General features: G+C 43.7%; 2 protein-coding genes across 3 annotated transcripts in view; one reads left to right on the top strand and one right to left on the bottom strand.

The window, feature by feature from the left end:
* Positions 1-37: 37 nt before the first annotated feature.
* Positions 38-11,367, bottom strand: g6fl (g6f-like). Its single transcript, XM_070912536.1, has 11 exons — positions 11,295-11,367; positions 9,923-10,255; positions 8,542-8,808; positions 8,204-8,239; positions 7,519-7,848; positions 4,814-5,068; positions 1,733-1,855; positions 1,451-1,524; positions 1,139-1,165; positions 724-770; positions 38-411 (listed from the first exon to the last, which is right to left on the bottom strand). The coding sequence occupies exons 1-11, from the start codon at positions 11,365-11,367 to the stop codon at positions 390-392; spliced, it is 1,587 nt and encodes a 528-aa protein (XP_070768637.1). The 3' UTR covers positions 38-389.
* A 2,650-nt stretch (positions 11,368-14,017) lies between these two features.
* The window catches only part of LOC139290428 (nectin-2), a 72,929-nt gene continuing 63,554 nt past the window's right edge, over positions 14,018-23,392 (top strand). For both annotated transcript variants that reach the window (XM_070912209.1, XM_070912208.1), the window contains exon 1: positions 14,018-14,422. In XM_070912209.1, coding sequence (XP_070768310.1) covers positions 14,335-14,422 — 88 coding nt within the window. In that variant the 5' untranslated portion in view covers positions 14,018-14,334. The remainder of the gene's footprint in view (positions 14,423-23,392) is intronic.

Here is a 23,392-nt window from a genome sequence, read left to right as displayed (position 1 = left end):
TATACTTAAATAAAGATATCCATAGAAGTAAAAGACACTTGGTAGAATACCACATACTTAAAAATAACTAAAACAGTGTCAAGGAAAGCAATGAAAAATACAATATAACATATTCACTTCCACACATTTGGGACAAGGTTTAGAATCTTATGTGAAAATCTTTCCCCTTCCCCTCTATATGCAGTCAAAGTAAATCAATAATAAAGAGCAATAGCTTAGAATGCAAAACCATTCAAACAATTGAGTTGCATTTCCCTGAAGCATTGATTGTTTTTCTTCATATCCCAACTCTGACATTCAGTTGTTACTTTTGTTTATAAAGGCCTTCTGCGGCAGCTGGGAACTGAGCGGATATGACAGCTGGATGATGATGAGATGTGGGTAGGTGATCAGCTCTGACACTGTTCGTATCTGAAAACAGAGCACAAAGACAAACTCGCACAAAAATCTCCAGTCCCCTAGTCTCTTTTATTCTTCCTTAAACACAAACACAGACAGCCCACGCAACAACAACACACCGGCGAAGGAGCGCTGCCTGTCAGCGCATGGCGTGATATTATGCCACTGTGTCAGAGTGATGTTCAGGCCAGCGTGATTGGTGAGTGTGAGAAGAATGTGAGGGGCAGATGAGTGACAGTGGAAACACACACACAGACATAAACACACACACATACAGTTCAATATACAAAAGCTCACACAGGTGATGCAAGGCTTTTTGCTTACCGCTCCAGTTCCTTATAGACATCATCCTCTCCTCTTGGCTTCAAATCCTGGCATAAAGAAGAAAAGGGGGAGGGAGGCAGGGAAAGAGTGGGACAGTAACGAGGTTGATAAAGAGCGAGATCCATGCTACTGAGGCCAGATTTATGTCCCTCTGCACCCTGTATTAGATTGATTTGTTAATACCACTAATGTAAGGGTGACAGTTGATAGGCAATGGGTTTATCTGAGAGCGGGCTGACAGATTGGAGGAGAGGACTGCAAGTGTGAGGGAAGACATATCTGCTGACAACTTAGGGAAGGAGCAATAGCGGGAATGAGAGTCTATATGCATTGGTGGATGTGTGTATTACAACTCCTCACACACAAACATATGCACCACGCCTCTGTGTGCGCAGGGGACAACACAATAACTCACCATGTAGACTGAGCCCTGGGGAGGAGCCTGTTGGGAAAGGAGGAGAATGGAGAAAACAGGTTTAATGAAAAACAAGTGACAGAGAGGGAGGGATAGTGGAAATCAGAAGAAAAGCAGACACAGAGGAGGAAAGCAAAAAATAAAAAGTGTACAATAGAGACAAGACAGAAAAGGGGAGGGGAGGGTTAGAGGAACAAAATAGAAAGTGCTAAATACAAGAGAGGAGCAGTGGGAGAGGGGAAGATGAGGGCAAAATGAGGAGGTAAATTCATCAGAGGATATTTAGTTATTGAAAATGTCTGAATTCGTCACCTGTCTGATATCCTCAGGATTCTCATAGATGTTCTCTGCGTCACCCGAATGGACAGACAGAGACTGTTCAATACCTGAATACAGAGAGAGAGTTACCAATAGAGCCTCACATACACACACACACACGCCCAAATGCACAGGGTTGGGAGGTGGTGGGGGCAGAATCATTACAACAACCCCAGAGGATGTCACGGCCCACATCACTCAGTGGCAGCCGACAGGGGCAGAGGATGGACGGAACACGGAAAGCTGTCAAAAAAAAGAAAACGCCGGAAGACTCACTGCGATCAGAAATGTGTTTCTGTCTCCATAGCAACACACCGACAACCACAGCAACCAGGGGCACCAGGAGTAATAAAGCAGAGAGAGAAGGGAGCCGGGAGGGGGTGGTCACACTGACACTCTCTACAAAAGGAAAAAAAAAGTGAGAGAGAAAAAAAGCATGAACGTTTCCAAGAACAGTGATAATATAAAACTTGTAGAGTGCGCATGTGATTGAATGACATGAAGAGAAGTTATTATTGTTTTGTTCTCCAGTTTGCTCTTTTGCTCAAGTCAACGGGGGGCAACATTTTCTTTACAAAGAACACTTCAAGCTATAGATTTAAAGACATGTTGCAGTCAAGATTTTCCTCAACATGTTACATGCATTTGCATCATGCTGCTGTCAGTCACAGACAATGGGCGCCGTGGAAGAAGGCGAGGAAATCCAGGCTCTGTCAGACAGAGTGAATAGTCTGTACGACAGCTGAGTAGACATCGATCTGACAGAACCTCAGTCTGGACAGTAAACGCTTTCAATTTGAAACATGGACAAGAAGAAGAAAAGCACCAGTATCAAAGAGACCAGATGCTGTCAGATCGTTTCACAAAACATCAGCAAATGCCACTTCCATACGGAGTAGTTTGATCTCACTTTTTGCAAATCCTATCTGTTCCCTGTCTCGTTATCTAAATATGTATGTAGCATAAGTAAAGTCAGGAGAGGCTTTTCAGTGAACACTCCCACACCACTCTTGACATCTGATCCTAGCAACAAACTGCCTCTAGGCAAACTGACAAACAATGTAAATAGCAGTCCTTCAGCCAAACCCTGTCAATGCAGCATGGGAAAACAGGTGGATAGAAAGCGTAGGCATGATTACCACAAACATTACATAAGCACAACATTTGCTCACTGTAGCACCAGTCAAATTTTTGTGGGAAGAGCTCACACGTGCGATCAAACTTGTCGGGTTTGTTTGCATAATGAGGATGACATCAGTCTTGCAAACACAGCCACGGGGTGACACGAGAAGCAGGAGGGAGTTACTTGTTTCCACAGAGACTGCTGTAATTTGGTGTACCTGAACAAGTGTTCTGTCGCTGCCTGCTCATTGTTCATGGAGCACAAAGCAATCAGATCTGTCAGGCATCTTTGGATTACAAAAGAGAAGCCTAATAAACAAAAAGTTACTACAGAACTACCAAAACAAAGCAGACTTTTTATGGAATCATCATTTGTAAATAACTCATACAGTGTCTTTCTGTGGCACCGGAGGTTATCTGATGGACAGACACCTGGCAAAAGTTAAGTCCACTCTCATCAACTTTCCACAAATTCTGCTTATAAAAGGATTGGCCCTCGGGCTTCACCTTAGCCCCGTTTTCACAGCTTTTAGCGGCTTCAAAATAATCAATCATTATTTGCTGTGTGAGGTGTAATTGATTGGTGAGTATGTGTAGAGGTTGCTAATGGAATATTGTGGTGAGTGCTGACCCCAAGACTGACCTGCACTATTCCCCATGCCAGCTTTAACGCATGATTTATGGTAATAGAGTACAGTGAAGTGAGGCATAAATGGTCCCAGTTTCGCACTACCACATCTCTTCTTTCTGTCTGTCCCTCGCTGCACCTGTCTCTCATCTTCCTCTATCTCACCTTTTCTTTTCCTCCATTGGCACTTCCTCCCTACCTCGTCTATTTCATCTCAAATGAGGTAGGAGGTGAATTATACCGGTGCCATTGTAGAGGAGGGTGGCTGATAGGAGGCAGACCAAAGAACTGCTCCAATGCTTTGCAAATGATGGGGCAACTCAGGATAGTAAATGATTGCAGAACATCCCTGACATTTGAAGTATTTTATGTGCTGCAGAACACACTGATTGCTTCAATTTTGCATTCTCTGAACTGTGCCACCGGTGAAAGGATTTTATATTATGCAGTGTTTTTTTTTTTTTTACTTCAACTGGCACTATACTTTTAGATATGGCTTACAGCAAATACGTTATCCTGAAATGATATATATATAACTTGTTGTATTGGTTATTTCCAGTGAACTAAAAAGTCATTTCAGTTCGTTCTTGGAGCTAACCTATTTATAAACCTTTAACAGTCACTGCTTACTGTCATATTATTCATTATTAACCAAGAACTTTTGAGCTATCTTGCACAATTGCAGTGTTTGTGCAACCTGTCACTTTTCAATAGTGCAAATGTAGGTCATCCAAAACTCAAACTCAAACTTTGAACTTCTCACTCTGCTCAGTCTAAATTCCTCATGGCACACAGGACAGATGCAACACTTGTTACCTACTATGTATATTTTTTCCTGATCCAACCTCTCCAATCAGGCGAAATCTTGCTGCCTCTTTTCCTCTCCCTGTCTTTATCACCCACTTTCTCTTTCCTCCATGTCCATTACTCTTGCAGCCGTGCCATGAGTGAGCATCATGATGAGCTCCGGGCCCCTCAGCCCAAGTGATGTATCTGGGTTCGGAGAGTGAGCTCATCTCTGCTAAGGGATCCATTCAACTGTCACATCCCCCTGTGCTCCCCCACAGCCACCAATACAATAAGCCTGAATAATTTAGTTTTTGTGGGGAGAGATGTCCTAAGGTCCTGTCTTCTTATATTCGCATATCAGCTGGGTGAGTGTGATGAGAAAAACAATAGCCTTTGTTTTATATTTTATAGAAGAAGAAGCTGAGCAGAATATTAGAACTATGGTGGATTTATATGAAAAATGGGCACATTAATGGACTGAGTTATTCTGCTGGATATTATCTGCAAATCTCTCTTGTTACACAGAAGTCCTGACCTGTGACCTCTTTAACTACATTAAGAAAGCATAACATATGGTATCTGTCAGGAGTTTGTTCCTCGTAGTAAACCATGGGCTTTTTGGCAGATGAATTGACCTGAGGTTGGCTTGAATGCACCAGAGAACGCTTCATGGAGCACATATCTGAGAATCATCCACATTCATGGTTCATTATCTCCACTGAGTTGACAGGAAGTCTGCCAGGACTCCCATGCTAGTAATAAAATAAAATAAAATCAGAAAACAGAGTAGTCTTAATAACCATAACCGTCTCTCCCACCTTCATAGGGCAGTGTGATGGCTTGGGTTGCCCAGACGGTCTGCCCATTTTTCAGCTGTAGGGTGCAGGTGTAGTTCCCGGCTGTGTCAGAGGTGATGGGTAAGGGCAGAGTGGTGGTGATGCTGCCAGGGCTGTTGCTTAACAACCGCAGCTGGCGACTCTTGTTCTGGTATTTCCAATTGGCACTCTGGACCTGGGACCGCTCTGAGTACAAGCACTCCAACTCCAGCTTTGAGGACAAACGTTTGGTTCTAACTGTAGATGTGATGCATAGCAGTGAGGGGGAGGGGAGAGGAGAGTGTGAGGATAAGGGAGGGAAAATGTTAAAGAGGGATGAAACAAAAAAAAGAAATCGAAGGAAGGATGAGTAAGTGAAAAAGACAGGCAGGAGGGACGAGAAAGGAGAGAGACGGGATGAAAAAGTGAGTTAAAGGGTAGTGTGTGAATATAGAAAAGGCCAAGGACAGATAGAGAGTAATGGGGTAAAGGGAAAGTGATATGAAAAACAAAGAACAATCCAGAGAGGGGTCAAAATAATATATATTCATTAAAGTGATTTGCTGCTAATGCATTGGTTGACTGTGACTGATGCTTAGTGTCTCATCAAACTGAAATGAGAATCCATCTGGGTGTAATCAAGCTCTGCAGACCCCCCCCCCCCCCCCCCCACACACACACACGCATAAAAACACACACATTTCAGACTTGATTAGTGTGATCAGTGTGGGCCACCTACAGCCTTGGTGGGAGGGCAGCAGGTATAATCATACATAATGATACTTATAATGAGGTGGGGTAAAAATATATGCGTCACATGATTGGTGCGTGGGTGGATGTGTGTGTGTGTGTGTGTGTGTGTGTGTGAATGAGGGATGCAGATATGTGAAGCACGGTGACAGTGACAGTGACAGTGACGGATTGGCTGGTCATGTCTGGGCAGCTTTGATGGATGCCAGTGGGACCGTGATTAGTAAAGCCTTCCAAGGCCGCCATGACAGGGCATTGTATGTGTGTGTTGGGTTTTGTGTGCGTGGGTACAAATGTATTCTGCGTGTTTCTGCAAAGGGTGAATACTCCCCAAGGCTCACTAATAAAAATCAACAGGTGTTCTGCTCAATTTCTTTCTCTTTCAATATATGAATCGAGCAAATGTTCCTTTTTATGAGCAATATAGTAAATGTATTAATTTAATAATGTGACATTTTACTAAATGGCTGTAGGAAATTCTCTTCTTGCTTATTCCACAGTGTGTGATCTGTGAGAACAATGCACTGGGAGATAGTAAGAATTCAGTGTCTTGCTTAAGGACACATCAGCATGCTTCTGGAAACATGGGTCCTTTGGCTACAGGGCAGTGTCTCTATTGACTGTGTCCCCCTCTGCTGCTTATTTTGCCACTGTCTTGTACACTGTTTAGATTAAAGGAGTAATTTGACATTTACGCCTAATACAATACGCTTTTCTCTTCCCCTCCGAGAGTTAGATGAGAGGATCGATACCACACTCAAGTCAGTCAAGTGTGGAGCTGGAACCAGAAGGCAATTAGCTTAGCTTAGCATAAAGACAGCTAGCCTGGCTCTGTCCAATGTGAAAATGTCTAACTAGATGTAACTCCCTGTAAAACTGCAAATTGTTAAATGTCCAATTGTGTGCCAATTAAACATACAAGACATGACCTGTTAATTAGCGACATATGCTTCCGACAATCCAACAACCAAACTTACTTCATGCCGTGATTCGCCTGCTGTGCGGAAGTGAGAGAAGAGCCAGGGTTTCTCTCATTCGCTGTCTTTTTTAATTCTTGCCACAACTATTTCTGTCACTTTTCAACAACACGAGTTCAACACTATGAAAATTTCCAGAAGAGACTGTCTGAAAATGATCCCCATATTCAAACATCATTCCTCCCTCTCTCTATGCCAAGTCTATTTTTTCACTCCACCTTCCAGTGTGGCCGTTCAGAACAACTATCAATACTTGATTTTCGACGTGGCCAGACAACGCGTCATACAAACTAATTCTGTTTGGGCATAACCCGACCCTTATGGGAAGCCAAGCTAATGGCCTCCTGGTTTCAGCTCCATACTCAAAGCACAAACATGAGAGTGGTATCAGTCTGCTCATCTAACTCTTGGCAAGAATGCGAATAAGCATATTTCCCTAAAAGTCAAAGTATCCCTTTAGATAAACTACAGACAAGTAACAAATTATAGGAAAAAACTGAATAAAAAAGTGGAGAAACATAACAAATGCAGATGCCTCCAACCAGCTCATGAGGGGTCAATCAATGATTTGGTGAGTATGATAATGCCGTGAGTCATATGTTATGGCTGTTGCAGGCACCAGATCTCAACCCAATTGAACGCCTAAGAAATGATTTAAGATCAGTCCCACCATCTGAGTTTAAAAGACTTAAAAAGAATCTATGCCAAGGAGCATAAAAGCTGTTCTGGGGGCTCCTGATGGCCCAACACCATTTTATGCTGGTTTTTCCTTCAATTTGTCATCCATCTGTTTATTTACCTCTTTCATCACAGGTGCTTTGCATAACAGCATCCCCAAGATGTCATGTTACATAACACAAGTACACAAGGTTATTATAAAAGTGACACCACTTGTCTCATAAATCCATCCCAGCCCCTTGTTTTATTCCTCCTAATCCACCTCCTCCTCATCTTTCTCCTCCTCTTGACCCTGATCTGTACCTTTCAACACGGTGAGCATGGTCCGCTGGCTGAAGGCATTGTCATTGACGAACACGTCACAGATGTAGAGGCCGCCATCTTTTAACTCAGGGGTGAGTAGAAAGGAGAAGCTCCCGGCCTCTGCGTTGTAGGGCGGGCCGGCGAGCTGGAGTCTCTTGCTCTGCTCAGTCAACAAGATGGAACCCCTCCAGCGATTGTATTGGTACAACAGCTTAGTCCGCCTCCTGGTGTCTGGAGGTTGCCAGTGCAGCAGGACATAGTCCCCTTGGACAACAGGACAGGTCAGAGTGAAGGATGTCTGAACCTGAGTGGCGGTGGAGATCATAGAGCCTGCAGGTAAGGAGGGAAGAGCTGAGACAAGAGAAACCAGAATGGTAAAATAGACGAGACAGATTCAAGTGAGGAAGACGGACTAGAGACAGATACGAAGACATAACAGTGCAAGCAGACATATCGACAGTAAATTCAGAATAAAAAGAGGGTGAATGAAGAGTGAGGTGAAGACAGAGAGAGTAAACAGAATAGTAAGAGAGTAGGGAAATGGAGATGGGGGAAAAATTCCTACAACAATAGGGATTACGTTCTTATATGCTGAGAGTTACTTCTTCAGTTGCATTCTGCTCTGCCTGATTAGCAAGCTGCTGACACAGGACTTTCAGACTGCTTGTCTTACAAAGTCACTCACCATGTGTTACGTTGGTGAATGAGGCCATTTTGTCAGCTGTGGAGAGAAGGGAAGCAAGACGGGGGGGCAAATAATGAATAATACATAAATGTAGCAAATATAATATTCACAGGAGGACTGGCTGAATTTGGTATTTAGTGCAGATCAACAGTAGGCTTTTGAATCTTGAAACTGCTCTGTAAAAGTAAATACTTTGAAGAACTGTAGCTACAGGATGCTTAAATAAATAATGCTGCTGCTGGAGTTTCTGGCACTGATGCCCACCATCAACAAAAGCAACAAAAAATGTATTCTATTCCTCAATGCTTTTGCTTTTCTCCCCCTCAAATCAGTCTCACCATCGACAGTCACGTTCACGTAGAAGGTGAAAAGAGTGCTGCTGCTGTTACCCGACGGGTGAACCATACAGACATAGGCCCCGTTGTCACTGGTCTGGACCTGTGGCAGTTTGGTCACTGTGCCTGTGTTTGGCTTTTTCTCGCTCTTCATGGAACTGCCGTCAGGTGCTACCCACGTGATCTTGGTGATGGCAAAGTCAGGATTAACACTGGCCATCAGCTGCAGGGTGCTGTGCTGAGGAATGGGTGCAGCGGGGACAACAGTGACTGGAGATGAGGGAGGACACAGGAAATCAGGGGTGGAAGAAATGTTTTACCATACTTGACAATACTACAATGTAAATATATTCCATCACAAGTAAAATACCTTTTTTTTTAAAGCAGAGAAGCACGCAGCAAAATATACTTAACGTATCAAAGGTAAAAGGACTCACTACGCACACTGCCCCTTTAAGAGTGTTATTAAAATATGAAATAACACGTAAAAAGTGTTTTATTGTTGCATCTGGTCGAGATGGAGCTCATTTAAACAATGTGATATTGATGGATAGTTTCATCTTATCATTATTATCAAGAAATCTGCCAATTATTTTCTTGGTTAATTGATTTTTTTGTCTATAAAATATAAAACAAATGTTTGGTACAATATCCCAAACCGCAAGGTAACGTCTTCAAATGTGTTGTTTTGTTCAGCGAGTAGTCCACAACCCAAAGATATTCAGTTTACTAGGATATAAAACTGAGAAAAACATCAAATCCTCACAGAAGCTGAACTCAGAGAACAATTCAAATGTTTGTTTAAAAAATGACTTAAAAGATTAATCGATTGCCAAAATAGTTACATATGTATATATGGTTATACAAAGTACATAGTTACATGTTGATCGACTGATAAATTAATCAAATTATCGTTTCAGCTCTAGTTTAATCTATAAAAATGCAACATCTATCATGAACTAATCATGTGATTTCGATGTAAAATGCAGAGTAATTAGTAACTTTAGCTGTCAGATGAATGTAGTACAAGTACAATATTTCTCTCTGAAATGTTGTGGAGTTTCCCTCTGAAATGAAGTGTGGCAAGTGTGATTTCTTGTGGGATCAATTTAGCAATTAGTTATTAGTTATGTAACATATCATTAAAGTGTATTTCAAAAGGCTTTTAAAAAATGTAAAAAGAAAAAATATCAAAGATGCAAAGTATATACACATCACTAAAATCAAATACAATAAGCTACAGTGTATAAATATTTAAGTAGACAATATAAAGATATTGATTTACACTATAGTTGGGCTTTACAAACTGAAAAACAGAATATCTGTGATATATGGAGTCGAGACGTTCCTATGAATCTCACATATAACCTGTTGATTTTTCTACCTGTAAGGATAGCTAAGAGGATAATCCTCTGCTTCAGTCTCCTCTCTTGTTGCTTTATCCGGCATGAGTAGAGACCGCTGTCCTCCATTTTGGGAAGAAAGAACAGAGAGAAAACCCCTGTGTCTTGAAAGTTAGGGTCAGTCATTCGCATGGATGCCTTCGAGGCACCACCAGAGAACTCTTTCCTTTCGCTTGCTGAGAGAACCAGTTTCCATTCATCCGCACCAAGTGACATCACCATCCAGTTAATGGACACGGCACCCCTCACTGTTGTGTCAGTACAGAGCAAGGTGGTAGGCATGCCCTCTCTAGCCACCACAACATCGTCCAAGTCTGAGGGAGAGAGGACAAAATGTTAAGCATTATAACAGGTGAATTATTCAGACAAGTCTTTAGGAATGTCTTTTATCTGTTTTAAAATGTAATAGGTTCACATATTTTCAAGTTTGTCTTAAAACAATACTCACATGCCCACATGCACATTGAAAAAGTTTGGTCCTGTAATTGTTCCTTCTGTCCATACTGGCCGCAAAGAGATCCCTTCTTCAAGCAATTTCAATGTAAGTGATGGGGGACAAAATCCACATTCCACTTTCCATGTAAAAATGACATCTTGAGTTTTGCTGAAGCTAATAGGAGGCTTCAGCAGTTGGAGTCAGTCAACTCTAATGGGTACCTTCCAAAGTTACACTCTTTTTAGTGCCAAAGTCCCCTCTTTCTGTTTCCCTGGACAGCAATTATTTGCTGAGCTGTGGTGGCTGGACAGCAACAAAAAGAAAGAATCTTGTACTAAAAAGACTGTAACTTTGGAAGATAACCCACGTGATTTATCGATCACAGACCACTAAAGAATCATATTAGCTGCAATGCATTTAAAATGCATTTTTACACAGAAAAAAAACAGTGGATTTTGTCTTACATACAATGTTGACACTTAGGAAAGGGATCTCTTTGCTGTCAGTATGGACAGGAGGAAGAATTACAACAAAGGAAAACTCTTTCAATCTATATATGAGCATGTGAATGTTGCTTTAGGACAGGCTTGAAAAAATGTGTCTTTTATAGATGGTCTGGGTGGGATTAAAGCCAATACATTGTACCAGAAGACACAAGAGAAGAACAAAAATCCCAAGTTGTCCTTGACTTCTCCTTAACTTGATGTAATATAGTTAGACTTCTCAAACTGACCACCTGGGATATGGAGGAACTCTGTTTATGCATGACTCATCATTTACCTTCAAGGAAACAGCTTCATTCATGTTTGCACTCTTAAAGATACATTAGCTGGGAAATGTAGACTCCCTTCCCTGCAAGATCAGTGCCAAGTGAAGTAAAAATATGTTTCTAAAAAATCAGAGAAAGGATTTCATACCTGTGATGCCAAACTGGGAGGAAGGTATCGCAAAGGCAGAAACAAGAAGAAAGTTGAGAAAACCAGACTCCATCACACATTAAAAGAAAAGAAAAAAACAAAATCTGTCACTGCACCAGCTGTCGCTCCAACAATGTGACCTTTCTAAGTACGCTCCAGAACACCAAGTATTGTGCACTTTCCTGCAATATGACTGGTGTCCCTGACTGACATGTTAACAAGCTTGCTGTGCATCTTTCAGCCCAACAGGATGTGGCACGACCAACACTGGGACAATCTACAGGAAAAGACTGTCATCATTGCCATCATATGTGTGTGTTTGAGGCTGATAAACTACATACACTGGTATTACCATAACCCCACACAAGCCTTGCACCATAACATAGGCAATGTTTTACAACACTTTGGAGCTGAACTTCTGGGCAATTAGTTACAGAACTTCTGGCCCTGACGTTCAGTTTGACAAAAGGAACGAGCATGTATCACAATGTGTGTGTGAAACAGAGAAAATGATAAGAATAGCAGAAAGCGAGGGATTGAGGGAGATGAAAAAGCGAGAAATAAAGAGTTTGGGTTAGTGTGGGTGCACAGCAACCCCTGGGCTACATGTCTTTACATCCCATAAATGTCTTTAATTAAGCTAAAGGTATTATCAGCTCCTCTGAGCACTATTACAGATTTTTCCATAATTACCATTGGGTGAATGGGGGCGGTGAAGAGAGATAGAGAAAGAGAAGGAGAGGGAGAGAAAGCAGATATGTATTGTGGGTGTCTAATGACAGGGAAAGAGGAGAGCTGCAGGAGGGAGAAATGTGGAAGGAGCGGTGCTCAGACAGTGTGAGAGTGTTGCAAGGGAACAGAGACAGTGTGACTTCAAAGAAGCCTGTGGCTGCTGACACAGAGCATGGTACTGATCCTGTGGTCCCTCCTCCATGGGTAAATAATCACCATAAGCCTTGGCTCTGTCTAATGAATCCACTGCCAATGAGTTAATATCTGTTAACTACGCGCTTCATTATCACTGCCACAGACCCCCGGAGAGCACGAGGATGGAGGACGGGATGAATAGCAGCAAGGAATGAAGGACGAGTGGACAAAGGAAATCGAGTGACACGGGAAGAGGGAGAGAGAGAGAGAGAGAGAGAGAGAGAGAGAGAGAGAGAGAGAGAGAGAGGGAGAGAAGGAATGAGGAGGAAGGAGAGGAAAGTGAAGTGTAGACGAAGGGAAGGTGTAAGGGGTGTGAAATGGCTAGAAAAAAGAGGTGAAGCACTGCATAAGTAAAGTGGGTGGTAGCTGGAAAGTGGAAGGTGTGAAGGTCGATTTGGTATGGGTATGAAAGATGGATGAGCATGGGAAGGAAAAGGAATGAACTCCATTCGATGGCCACTTTCTTTAAAGCTCCTTATTCTACTGCATGCATACAATTTGTGGTGGTAGCAGCGGTCATAAGGGTGGTCATATGTTGCACACTTTCTCTGACTGTGCCGGTGCTCAAACATTCAGCTTCAGGGCCAAATTAAAATATGGCACTGCAAAGCACAATCAGCATTTTAAAAGCCACATCTGCTTTGTTTGCATGGCAGATACTTTCACAGTTTCACAGTCAGGAGTGGAAAGAAAACCCCTCCTGTCCCTTCGAAGACACAAATCTCCAAGACATGTTTCAACCGTTAATTTGTTTTTCTGGTGCGCAGAACATTGTTTGACCTCTGATCGTTCACAGAATTTGCACCTCAGAAATAAAGACAGAAAATAAGAGGGTGACACTGGAGGGGAATCTGGAAATGAAACAGAAGGAATCGAGCAGCGTGGTTTGCGGGACTCATGAAGATGTAATTACATTGGCTGTAAAACACTTGGGTATAGGGATTAGACCTAAACCAGATAATGCCTTTGCTATGCTAGTAAGCACCCTGCTCCAGAGGAAAATAGGGCAAAATGAATTGGAAGTCATTCTGTGGAAGGAAAAAAATAAAACAATCCTCATCAACGGAGAGTCTGCCGGAGTCTGCAAATAGATACATGAGAAGCTGTTTCCTCTTGATTTGATTCTGCTGACTGTCGCTGGATTCGTATTTTGCCGTTCATTAATGAATGTTTATTGATTTTGGCATCTGCTGTGCTGGAGTTTATGAGCTAATCTCACTTCTGTGTGCCGAAACGAACAGCAGAGGGCGTAAGAATCATCTCTTTCCACGTACGTCGCCACTATTTCAAAACTGTCTGACTTGGATACATTGTGTTGTAACTTTTAGTTGTGTTTTTTAGGCTTTTCTGTAGATAATATTTACACACCTTGCTGGTAATTTAATTCCAAGCATTTACAGCGAGCGAGATTACTTTGAGGCAATGTACTGGGTGTGTATAAAAGGAGCTGATACTTCTCAGCTGTCGGAGATATATAGCTATATCAGGATATTCCTGGATGTGTGTTTGGGATCATTTGTGTTTCCCATGCATGACAGATATCAAAGTACAAACCTGCTGCGCACGTTAGGGGCCATCTAGGTGCAAGTTTTGTGTTTCAAGGAAAGCTGCTTTTGGCGATTTCAACAAGTTGTTCCCAGAGCCCCCCCCCGCTTCATCTCTCTCCTGCCATTGCTGGTCCTAATTGGTTTTTGGGACGCGGGGCTGTGACGCCTCTCAGCCTGATGACATCACCCAGTCAGTCATACACAGTCGGACAGGCGCGCGCACTCAGAGGAACTAGTTGTTAGAGTAGAGAGAGCGCAGCAGCACTTCATTACGTCCGGAGCACCAGCTGGAGGAAATATTCACCTGTGCGGCGCCGGGACGAATACACACGGATTTCCATTCATTTTATCAGACTCCGTCTTAAAGGCGCAGCGAGGGACACAGACAAGAATCTCTGTCGGACCCCTCGTCTGTCCTGTAGCCGAACAAGTTTGTTTTTGTGTGTGCCTTGTATGAGTGAAATTTTACCCAGAAACTGACCCGCATCTGAAGGTGTTGTTTCGATTCTACATTTATTTCGGAGAGACATCGCGCCTGGTTTCATAGAGAGGACCCGTAACCGACCATGGCGAGACATGACGCCCGAAATTGGCATGACTGCTCAAAAATGATCGGACTGCTCTGCTTGGTGGCGTCGATACTTACTCAACACGGTAAGAAATGACCACTTATTAAAACTTAATAGTGTCCAGCTCACTTGTCGGCAGCACACACGCCTTTCGTCTCTTCTCGGGGCTTTTAATAATTTAAGAGGAGGTAAATTTAAACCTGAGTAGCCTTACCACCTGTCAGTGCGGTGACAGGAGCAGAAAATCCGGCAGGTGATTTCCTCAGTTTCAGCTTTAACCCTTAACATTTCTAAGAATTGTTTAAATTAGATTATGTTTAAGCTAATATCTGATTTCTTTCTTCCTCCTTCTCTCCGTGCTTCCGGCCATGAACCATCTGTATCGCTCTTTGACCCGAGTTTCGGTCGGTTACTCAACGCCATATTTAGTTTTCTAAGGTGTGGCTCTGGAGCAAGGTGTATTGTCCCAGGTGCCTTCCGGCTCTCCTCTTTTTTAAACTGAGTCACTGTTCCAGCCTGTCCTTGGTGCTCCTTTTCCCTAAAGCCGCTCTTCTCCTCCTCAACGCCTCCTTTTCTTCCCTCTGTCCGCACATCATCCTCTATTAGTTACAGTTCAGTTGAGAAAATGGGGCTGAAAACAGCTCTTAATGTACACTGAGAGCAACAGAGTGGGCAACAACTGAAACTTCATCTGCACTGCTGACAAATCGTTTATTCTATGCTGGCTTCCTTTTTTTTGTTGTAACTTCTTTAAGTTTTCATTTAGTGAACCAATCACTGTAGGCCTCTATTGTAAGTTAGTTTACATTGTTATAAACAAGGTAACAGGCTGCTGCTGCCTCCCTGGCAACCTGTTCATATACAGGTTCATTATTCAGGTGTTTTCCAGTCCACTTGAGCTGAGGTGACCTACAGGTACCACTGCCACAATGAGTAAGCCCCAACATGAGAGGAAACATTCCTGGCATGCAGTTAACCTATTAACATATGAATGTGTGTGGCATGAAACCAGTTCAACATTTTTTCTGCTTCCTTGCTGGGCCAGCTATTTGTTTTGTGCTGTAATTGGGGCAAGAATGTAGGACTAGATCTAATATCCTGGCACATCTACAGTATACATTTTCAGGAGAGTACAGTGGTGCGGTTGATTGGTGTTGTTTTAATCACGACTTGTAAGCACAGTCACTCTTTTGACTTATTCATGCAGTGGACCTTTTTTTTGTCCAATTTCATTTTACAGAACATGAAGTGCTCTTAGGGGAGGGAGGGAGAAAAGTGGGGGAAAACAAAACAAAAGGTTTTCCATATTTATGAGCGAGAGGGGGTAAAAAATGCAAGATTTAACCAGTACAAGCAAAAACACTGCTTTTAGTTTTCTTTCATTTAAGTCAGTTTTTCAAAGTGAACCTCTGACCTCCTTTTGGGTAATGGTTAAGCACTGCAACTGTGGGAGCTGAAACTTTTCACTTGTCTACTTTGCATTTTCAGTTCCCCCATTCCCTCTCAAGCTCTGACAGCAACCACTTACCTCCACCTTCCATCCTGTGTCTGAGAGTGAGAGAAGTGATTTAATTCCCTGCAAAGTTTTCAGTTTAATGTGGCCTAGCTGTAATGCAAAAATTCAACGTCGAGTTTGATGGGTTTTTAATTAAGGTGGGCTTCTGTAGTTACACTTATATATTTAACTTAATCAAAGCTGGCAGGTGGGCGTCCAGTTTAAACTCTGAAATTACAATATAATACCACCCCCACCCCCCAAGTCAAGGTTGTGAGGGACCACGGATGTGGGTCAGAAAGGCTTGGCCCATTACCATGGAGATGTTTTTATTGGAAGAGGGGTGGGCTTATGTGAGGGGGAGTTTGGGGTGGGGGGGTATGAGGCTATGGCAGCATTGTCTTTATGGCTGAGTAAGCTGCGTGCGTGCAGGGGGTGGCTGGTTGGCTGGCTGCCTGAGAAACGGGTGGGTATGCAAGGTCAGGGCCGGGGTAGGAGGCTGCTTCCTTCTCGGCTCACAAATAAACCAATGTTTGTCTTTGCATACCTGAAAGCCTCCAGCAAAGCTAATTCAGATGCAAAGATACTCTTGAGTTTCGAGGAAACAGGTGGCTTTTTGGCAGCCTGCTGCAGTGTGCAGGGTTGTAGCTGAGTGTCAGGATTGGCTGGAGAACTAAACAGGCAGCGACTGATTAAGACAGGCGACGCCCCACCTCCCCTCTTTCCCACCCGCCACTTGAAACCTTCGTCTCTCCCGCCATCCCTCGCTCCCTCCCCCACCCCTGCCGTCGAGTACATACAAGGGCCTTGTTCTCATTTCTTTTTATTTTCAGCTATCTTTCATTCTCTCTTGTCCAGTGCTTTTGTTTGAGTGGCGGTAGTCATTGTTTTATTCAGATGGCCTCCCTCCCCCGTCTCCCAGCCTCTCTTTGGACTGAAGGCCATGCTGTTTATGACAGGAGAAACATGCAGACAGACAGGAAAATAAACCACATGAGACCTCACGGTGGTCTGTCACCATGGCTGTAGGATTTCTTGTCAGCCAGAGCTGCATTGGCCCCTCTTAAATGGTGTTTTTCATCCTGCACAGTCATACCAGCTAATGTTGTAATGACTTGGTGAAAATGCTGGAACATTTCCAGCATTTTCACAACACCCTGTCCTCCCACGAACACACATATTAAGTATATGTGTGTTTATCTCTAACTTTGATGAAGTGATGTTTCTTTTGGCAGTCCTACTTGTGCAACAGCTCCAACTTTTCGCTCTTACGTTTTTCCCTCCACATGGAGATATTCTATGTGAACAGTGTGGTCCTGCTAAGCTCCGGACCATTCATCATTACAACAGAGAAAGAGCATTACACTCTGTCTATTAAGAGGAATGTAGTTGATGGATCATGACTGGAGTTTATTTTTTCCCCTCCCTAATAAAAGAAGCAAAAAAAAAGTCCTTAGTATCTCATTAGTCCCAGTGGAGCGAGGGGCTTCGGTCTTGGTTTGGTTTTTGTGTTAATGGCTGTCGTAGTTAGGTCCTATCATTATGTAAATTAGCTGTCCTCGCCCCTTCGCACCGGCCCTGTAAATGTCAGAAGGATTTTGAAAAGGTCAGGTGTGTGTGTCTATATGTGTGTAAGAAAGTCTCGTTATGGTTGTAGCATGCGCTAGTACGCATGCACACACACACACACACACACACACACACACACACACACACACACACACACACACACACACACACACACACACTTACCAAGGGGCCTTCCTGTTTTAAATGACACATCAATAACCTCCTCCTCCCCCTTATAATCACCATTAAGAGTTCGTTGATTCAGACATAAAACCGTGCTTGAATTTACAGCTTAATGGAGATGTGAGAGTGATACCAAGTGTGTGTGTGTGTGTGTGTGCACATGGACACTTTATGGCAAATGTGGCCCCATTAATTTTAAATAACTAAATTGTAGAAAGACTGAAGCAAATATTTGGCATTTCACCAAAGGAGCCTAATGATTTATACAGCTTTCTATTACTACTTGTTATTTCACCAGGTACTCTAGTGAAGAAAAGTGATTTCAGCTTAGTGGCAATATTTAACGGCTGCCCAGAAATGTAAAAAGTACCTCTTATCCAACAATAAACTAGCTATGGAAGGAAAGCTTTTTAATAGATGTATTGAAAACATTTCTGCAGCAAGCACTTTTCATTTTTTTAAAAAACCTTTTGCATGGAAGCTAAATTGATTAAAATATTGTTGATCCTCCACATCTTACATGTTTTTTTTTTTATATACAGATATTTTGATAAATGAGTTTCAGTGAAATCACTTTGCTCTGTAGACTTTTCATTACCAATGACCAGAAACACAAAGGATCCATCAGGTTTATTGTTGACATGGAAAATATTATTAGACAGGACGGATGGATCTGAAGAGAGGGAGGTCGATGAGCACGAGTCACTGCATTTTAGGCCGTGGTATTGGACCACAAACACAATTGAGTACACAGACCCACGCAGACTTACAGCTGGTGATGAGTAAGGGCAGTAACCTGAGGCTGCGCTGGAAGTCAGATGACATTCCAATAATGGGGAGGAGCCGACACATCGCAGAATGACAGTGCATGTGTGCGTTACTGTTTCCTTCAGGAAGTGGTGTATCATCCTCATCAGCAACCCTGTTATCTTCCACAGACATCAGATCTGAGGACATGCTTTTTTCTTATCGTTGCCTGCTCATTTAACTGACTCTCTTTAACGTCGCTTTTCCTCCAACTTGTAAGTAATGATAGTGGCTTTCCTGCAACAAGAGAGCCAAAACTGGAAGCTGCTCTGTGACAGCTCCATCTCTATGTCAGAGAAAAAAAAAAACTTTTGTGCTCCGCCTACATGTTCATGCTGGATAGATGGCGGCCTGTGTTGAGGTCACACTGAGAGCCCCCCACAGGGATGTTTGTGTTTGGCTCCCAGGGTTGCCAGACTGCTGGAGTCAGTCCCATCTGATCCAAAGGAAAATGAGCAGAAATCCTCCTCTTAGAAGGAATGCCAAATGTCATTAATATGAATAGGGGCAGCGGAGGGGTTTCCAAAAACACAACTGTGCTGGGGTCGAGGATGTTCTTGGCAGAGGTGTCGGGTTAAACTGCTATCTATATCTACATCTGCGTGCATTAGCTCGCACACTGCAGGAGACCCTTCCATAATGTACTCTAACCACCCCCATGTTTTAGATAATGGAGAGTTTTAAGACTAGGAGTAGCATGCCAGCAGCTTATCTTGTATAAAAATGCTATAAGGCATGTGGCTTACTTTGTTTTTCAGTCACACACACATTTCCACACCATTAGTCAAGATACCTTCTGCCAAATATGCATTTCCCTATGTTTAACAAACCCCAGATGGAATTTAGGGAGATGCAGGTCAAACCCATTCCAGCTCAACCAATGTGAAGAATGAGCAGTAATTCCAATTGAAGATCCATTGAAAGGCAGCCAAACTCTTTAAAATAAAATCCCTTAATTAACTAGACTCGGGAGATGGGTGTCTCTGTGACCCCGCTGTAGTAAAATCACTGAGGAGGAGGAGCAGCGAAGGAGGAGCAGAGCGGTGGTTGGGGGGGGGGTTGAGGATGTCGACATTTTCAAATTCCTCAGCACCGCGGCATCTTGGCAGAGGGGACGAAGCGGGATTTAAAAAATAAAAGTGTGAGGGAGTGAACCAGGGAGGCCAAGAATTATCAGCTCATTTGTAATTTAGTCGCACCTCCCTCCCCACTTCTTTTCCCTCTCTTAAAGCATGAGACACATATTTAACAGCGAACAGCGAAAGAGCCTTCCGCTGTGGACAGAAGAGGACTGCTTGCGCTAACCTTTCTCTTTTTATTATTGTTACCTGACCTGTATGCTCTCCCTGTCATCTTTCTCCTCTTTCTTCTGTCTTTGTCACATTCTTTTATTTCTGAAATCCTCCCCATAGTGCACTCAGCAGATCTCTGTGCAACTCAGCACTGAGGCCCTTGACTGTGTCCTCCTTAGTGTGTCCATATATATATATATACACACACACACACACACACACACACACACACACACACACACACACACACACACACACACACACACACACACACACACGGCAGCTCATTAGCAGTCACCTTAATGTGTCTAAATGTAGTTTGCGAGGTGGAAGGTGGTTTGCGTTATTGATCCGGTATTGAATGGTGGATGATGCAGTGCCCTTATGTGATATTGAAAACATTTAGGGCTCGCTCCGCCGGCATGACAGCGCCATGAAACATCTCTCTCTCCCCTCCTCCTCTGCTAATCCCTCCCTGTGTCCTCTCTGCCCCCAGTTTGTGAAATGTCGAGCCAGTTTTGCTACATGTTACTACCTCTTCTGTGTCTCTTCTCGCATTTTGCTCCTTTTTATCAATGTGTTTTACCTGCAACATTATAGCCGTTTTGTTACCTATCTTCACACCTTTGCTTCCCTCGCACACAGGCACAGACATGCTGCATCTTCATCACATCTGACTTTGACAAGGTCATGTCAAATTCACACTTATCAGAGGCAGTGGACAGGCCGGCTACAGAAGGAAATTGAATTTGGTGCGACAGGGTCTTGTCAGGGCTCTGGGAGCTGGATATAGAGTCGTGCTCCCCAGAAACCTTCTTCACACCAACGGCTTTCAATTCAGTCAGCTTCCTTGCTGATCCCAGCAGACTTATCTGAAGAACAGGGTAAAATTACACACTGTAATATAAAGAAAATGTAGAATTCTTACACAGATATCATCTCGGAAATATGAGATATGAAAACTGAATATGCCATCGCCGAGATAATGCACAACAAGTTTATTTTTCATGAATGCATGTGGAGGGTGCTCTTGTGTTTCACAACACAAGCAGTGTTGTTGCAACCCCACAACTCTTGCCGCTGATATCAGCGCTATCTATTGTTTCACTTGTTGGTTTAAAAATGGGCCGCCATGCTGATAAACAGGCAGTACAGTCGTCATTGGTCCCCAGAGCCTTGAAATGGCAGGAACATTTAAATCCTCCCCTGAAGCAAACTGCACATTAAGGTCAAATAGTGGCAGCAGGTTTATTCAGTTATCAGGCCTGTGTTTTGTCAACCGGGTGTGTCAGGGTTTGTTTGCTATGGCTCCTTGGGGAGAGCAGGTCCTCCTTCGTTGAAGCGATTTGTCTCATTCATCTCTTCAGCTGATTGCCTGCTCTGTAATCTGCCACTCTAACCCCGTCACATTTGTGCCTTTACCTCCATTCCTCCATCTTGATTCATTCTTCCTCTGTTTACGTCCTCTCCTAATGGTCCCAACTTCCTCCTCTCCGTAATTTGGTCCGCATAATTGATCCATCTGCTCAGTAAACTGCTGTCTCTTACTGTATCTCTTTTCCTCCTCTCGTCCTGTTCTTTGTTCTCCTTCCCTCCGTTCTTAGTCATCAATCCCTTGTTTCTGCTTCTGTAATTGGAATGTCTGTTGCTTTCCTCTATCCTCTTATTCTCTCTCTTTCCCCTTAATCTCTCTCCCTCTCTTCTCCTCTTCTGTAGCTTTCTTCATCTCCCTGTCCCACTGTCCAATTCTCTAGTTGTCTCTTCCACCTATGTCACCCCCAGAGTTTCTCCTTAAGCCTATCCAAACTGCCTGTGCTACTTTCCCTCTTCTACTCTCATTTGCTCCCTCTGTCTCTCGCTCTTTTTACCTCTCATACCTCCTTAACAGCCCCCGCCCTCCCTACAGACATTTGTATTGCAGGCATCTGTACCTTCCTATCCCCCCTAACAAGGTCTTCTGTTTCTTTTTTCTTCTACATATCAATCATTCTCTCTCTCTCTTTCTCACACACTTTTCCTCCTCTCCCTCTTTCTCTCCTAATGGCCAAGAACACCTCCTCCCACTCCACCCTGGTGGGCATTTTTTGAAGGTTAAGTTGCTGTGACACTTTTACAGTGTGTCACCCCACCTCGCCCCTCCCCCGATTATCTCACCCTCCTCTCCCTCTGTCTCCCTCGCCCAGGCTGCGGAATGACACTCATCAGCACCACCTCCTCACACACAATCACAAAAACACACACGCGAAGCACAAACAGTACATAGGTTGCGGACACATGCACACAAACTCTCAAGGATTTGATGGTTGAATCACTTGATTACAGTACGGAGGACAGGAAAGGAGAAGTGACAGAACAAAGTCATGTAAGCGAGTGAGCTAAGCGTGAGAGGTAAGACAGGAGGGAAATGGAAACAGATGCAGGGCTTTATTTCATTTCAGCAGAGCTAACCTGTCGTGCAGTGCTGGGATCAGGCTGACTATGTCCACTCCCCTGCTGCTAGAGGCTGTCACTCACCTCCCCCGTAGGCCTGTAATATAGCTTGACTCATCTAACAAGAATCTCTCACTGAAAGGGTGTTACATTTGAAGAGTTAATTCCCAGTGTACAATTGTCATAATACATTACTGACTGTATATGTAAAGTCTGCTAGACAGAATGATGCACTTGCTGTTCCTGAAAACAGAGACACTATTGTTCTCCGCCCAAGCTTAGAGACCCTCCTCCTCCTTCCTCCCCTCAGACTCTACCCCCTAATCCAGGTGAGCCGAGGGAGACCATTGAAAAGGCCATCTATTGTCCTCCCTCCTCCTTCCTTTTCCTCCCGCTGCACCACACCTGTATCAATGGACAGACCTGCCTTTGAGTAGTGGCCCTAGAGGGAAAGTGGCTGTGTAACAAGAGATGATTGGGTAGTTTCTCTTGAAATGGAGGCTGATGGAGGGGCTTTTTTTGTTGTGTAGATGGACCACTGTGGTGCCTTCTTAACAGGTTTTCTTGGTACACAAGGCTTTGATACGCTCCTCAAAGGGCATTTGCGACATTTCCTATGCGATAGGCATGTTTACGCCGTGCATGTATCACACAGTTGCTTGTTACTTGGCTGCTTGCTGTTTTGGCTTTTTATCTTGGCCTCTTTAGGAAGAGCCGGGAGGGAGGGGATGAGAGAGGAGAGGGAAAGAGAGAGCAAGAGAGACAGTATCTTCTCTGCTGACTAGTACTTGTCACCGAGGCCCTCTGGGTGTGTGCTCGCTCCCTCAGGTTGCTGGGAGCCATCTCCTCAACCCTCCTCCTTTTTAAAAAAAAAACAAACAAACAAACAAAAAAAACCTTTTAAAGGAAACACTTTAACCGCTTAGTTCTGTCCTTTTCCTCTCTTCCTGCTTTCCTCCTCTTGCAACAAGCTTGCGGCTGATTCGTGCACCAGTGATTCATGAATTTATCTCTGGCACGGCACAGTCATGCAGGGTGCACGCATGAGTGTGTGTCGAGTGTGCGCAGGGTCTGAACGACAGAAGAAGGCTGCATGCCGGGGGGGAGGGAGGAGGGGGGAGGTAGGGAAGGAGAGAGGAAGTGTGTTGTGATGCCAGCCGTGATTAGAGCAGCAGCACTTGCCGTTTAAACACACATTTAAATAGACACAGCCTCGGGAAGATGGGAGGAGGGCGGGGGGGTTGAGGTGAGGAAGAGGATGTGGTTCCTCTGCTTGTGT

The sequence above is a fragment of the Enoplosus armatus genome, chromosome 9 (assembly GCF_043641665.1).
Source record: "Enoplosus armatus isolate fEnoArm2 chromosome 9, fEnoArm2.hap1, whole genome shotgun sequence".
Classification (NCBI taxonomy): domain Eukaryota; kingdom Metazoa; phylum Chordata; class Actinopteri; order Centrarchiformes; family Enoplosidae; genus Enoplosus; species Enoplosus armatus.
This window is presented reverse-complemented; position numbering and strand designations above follow the sequence as displayed.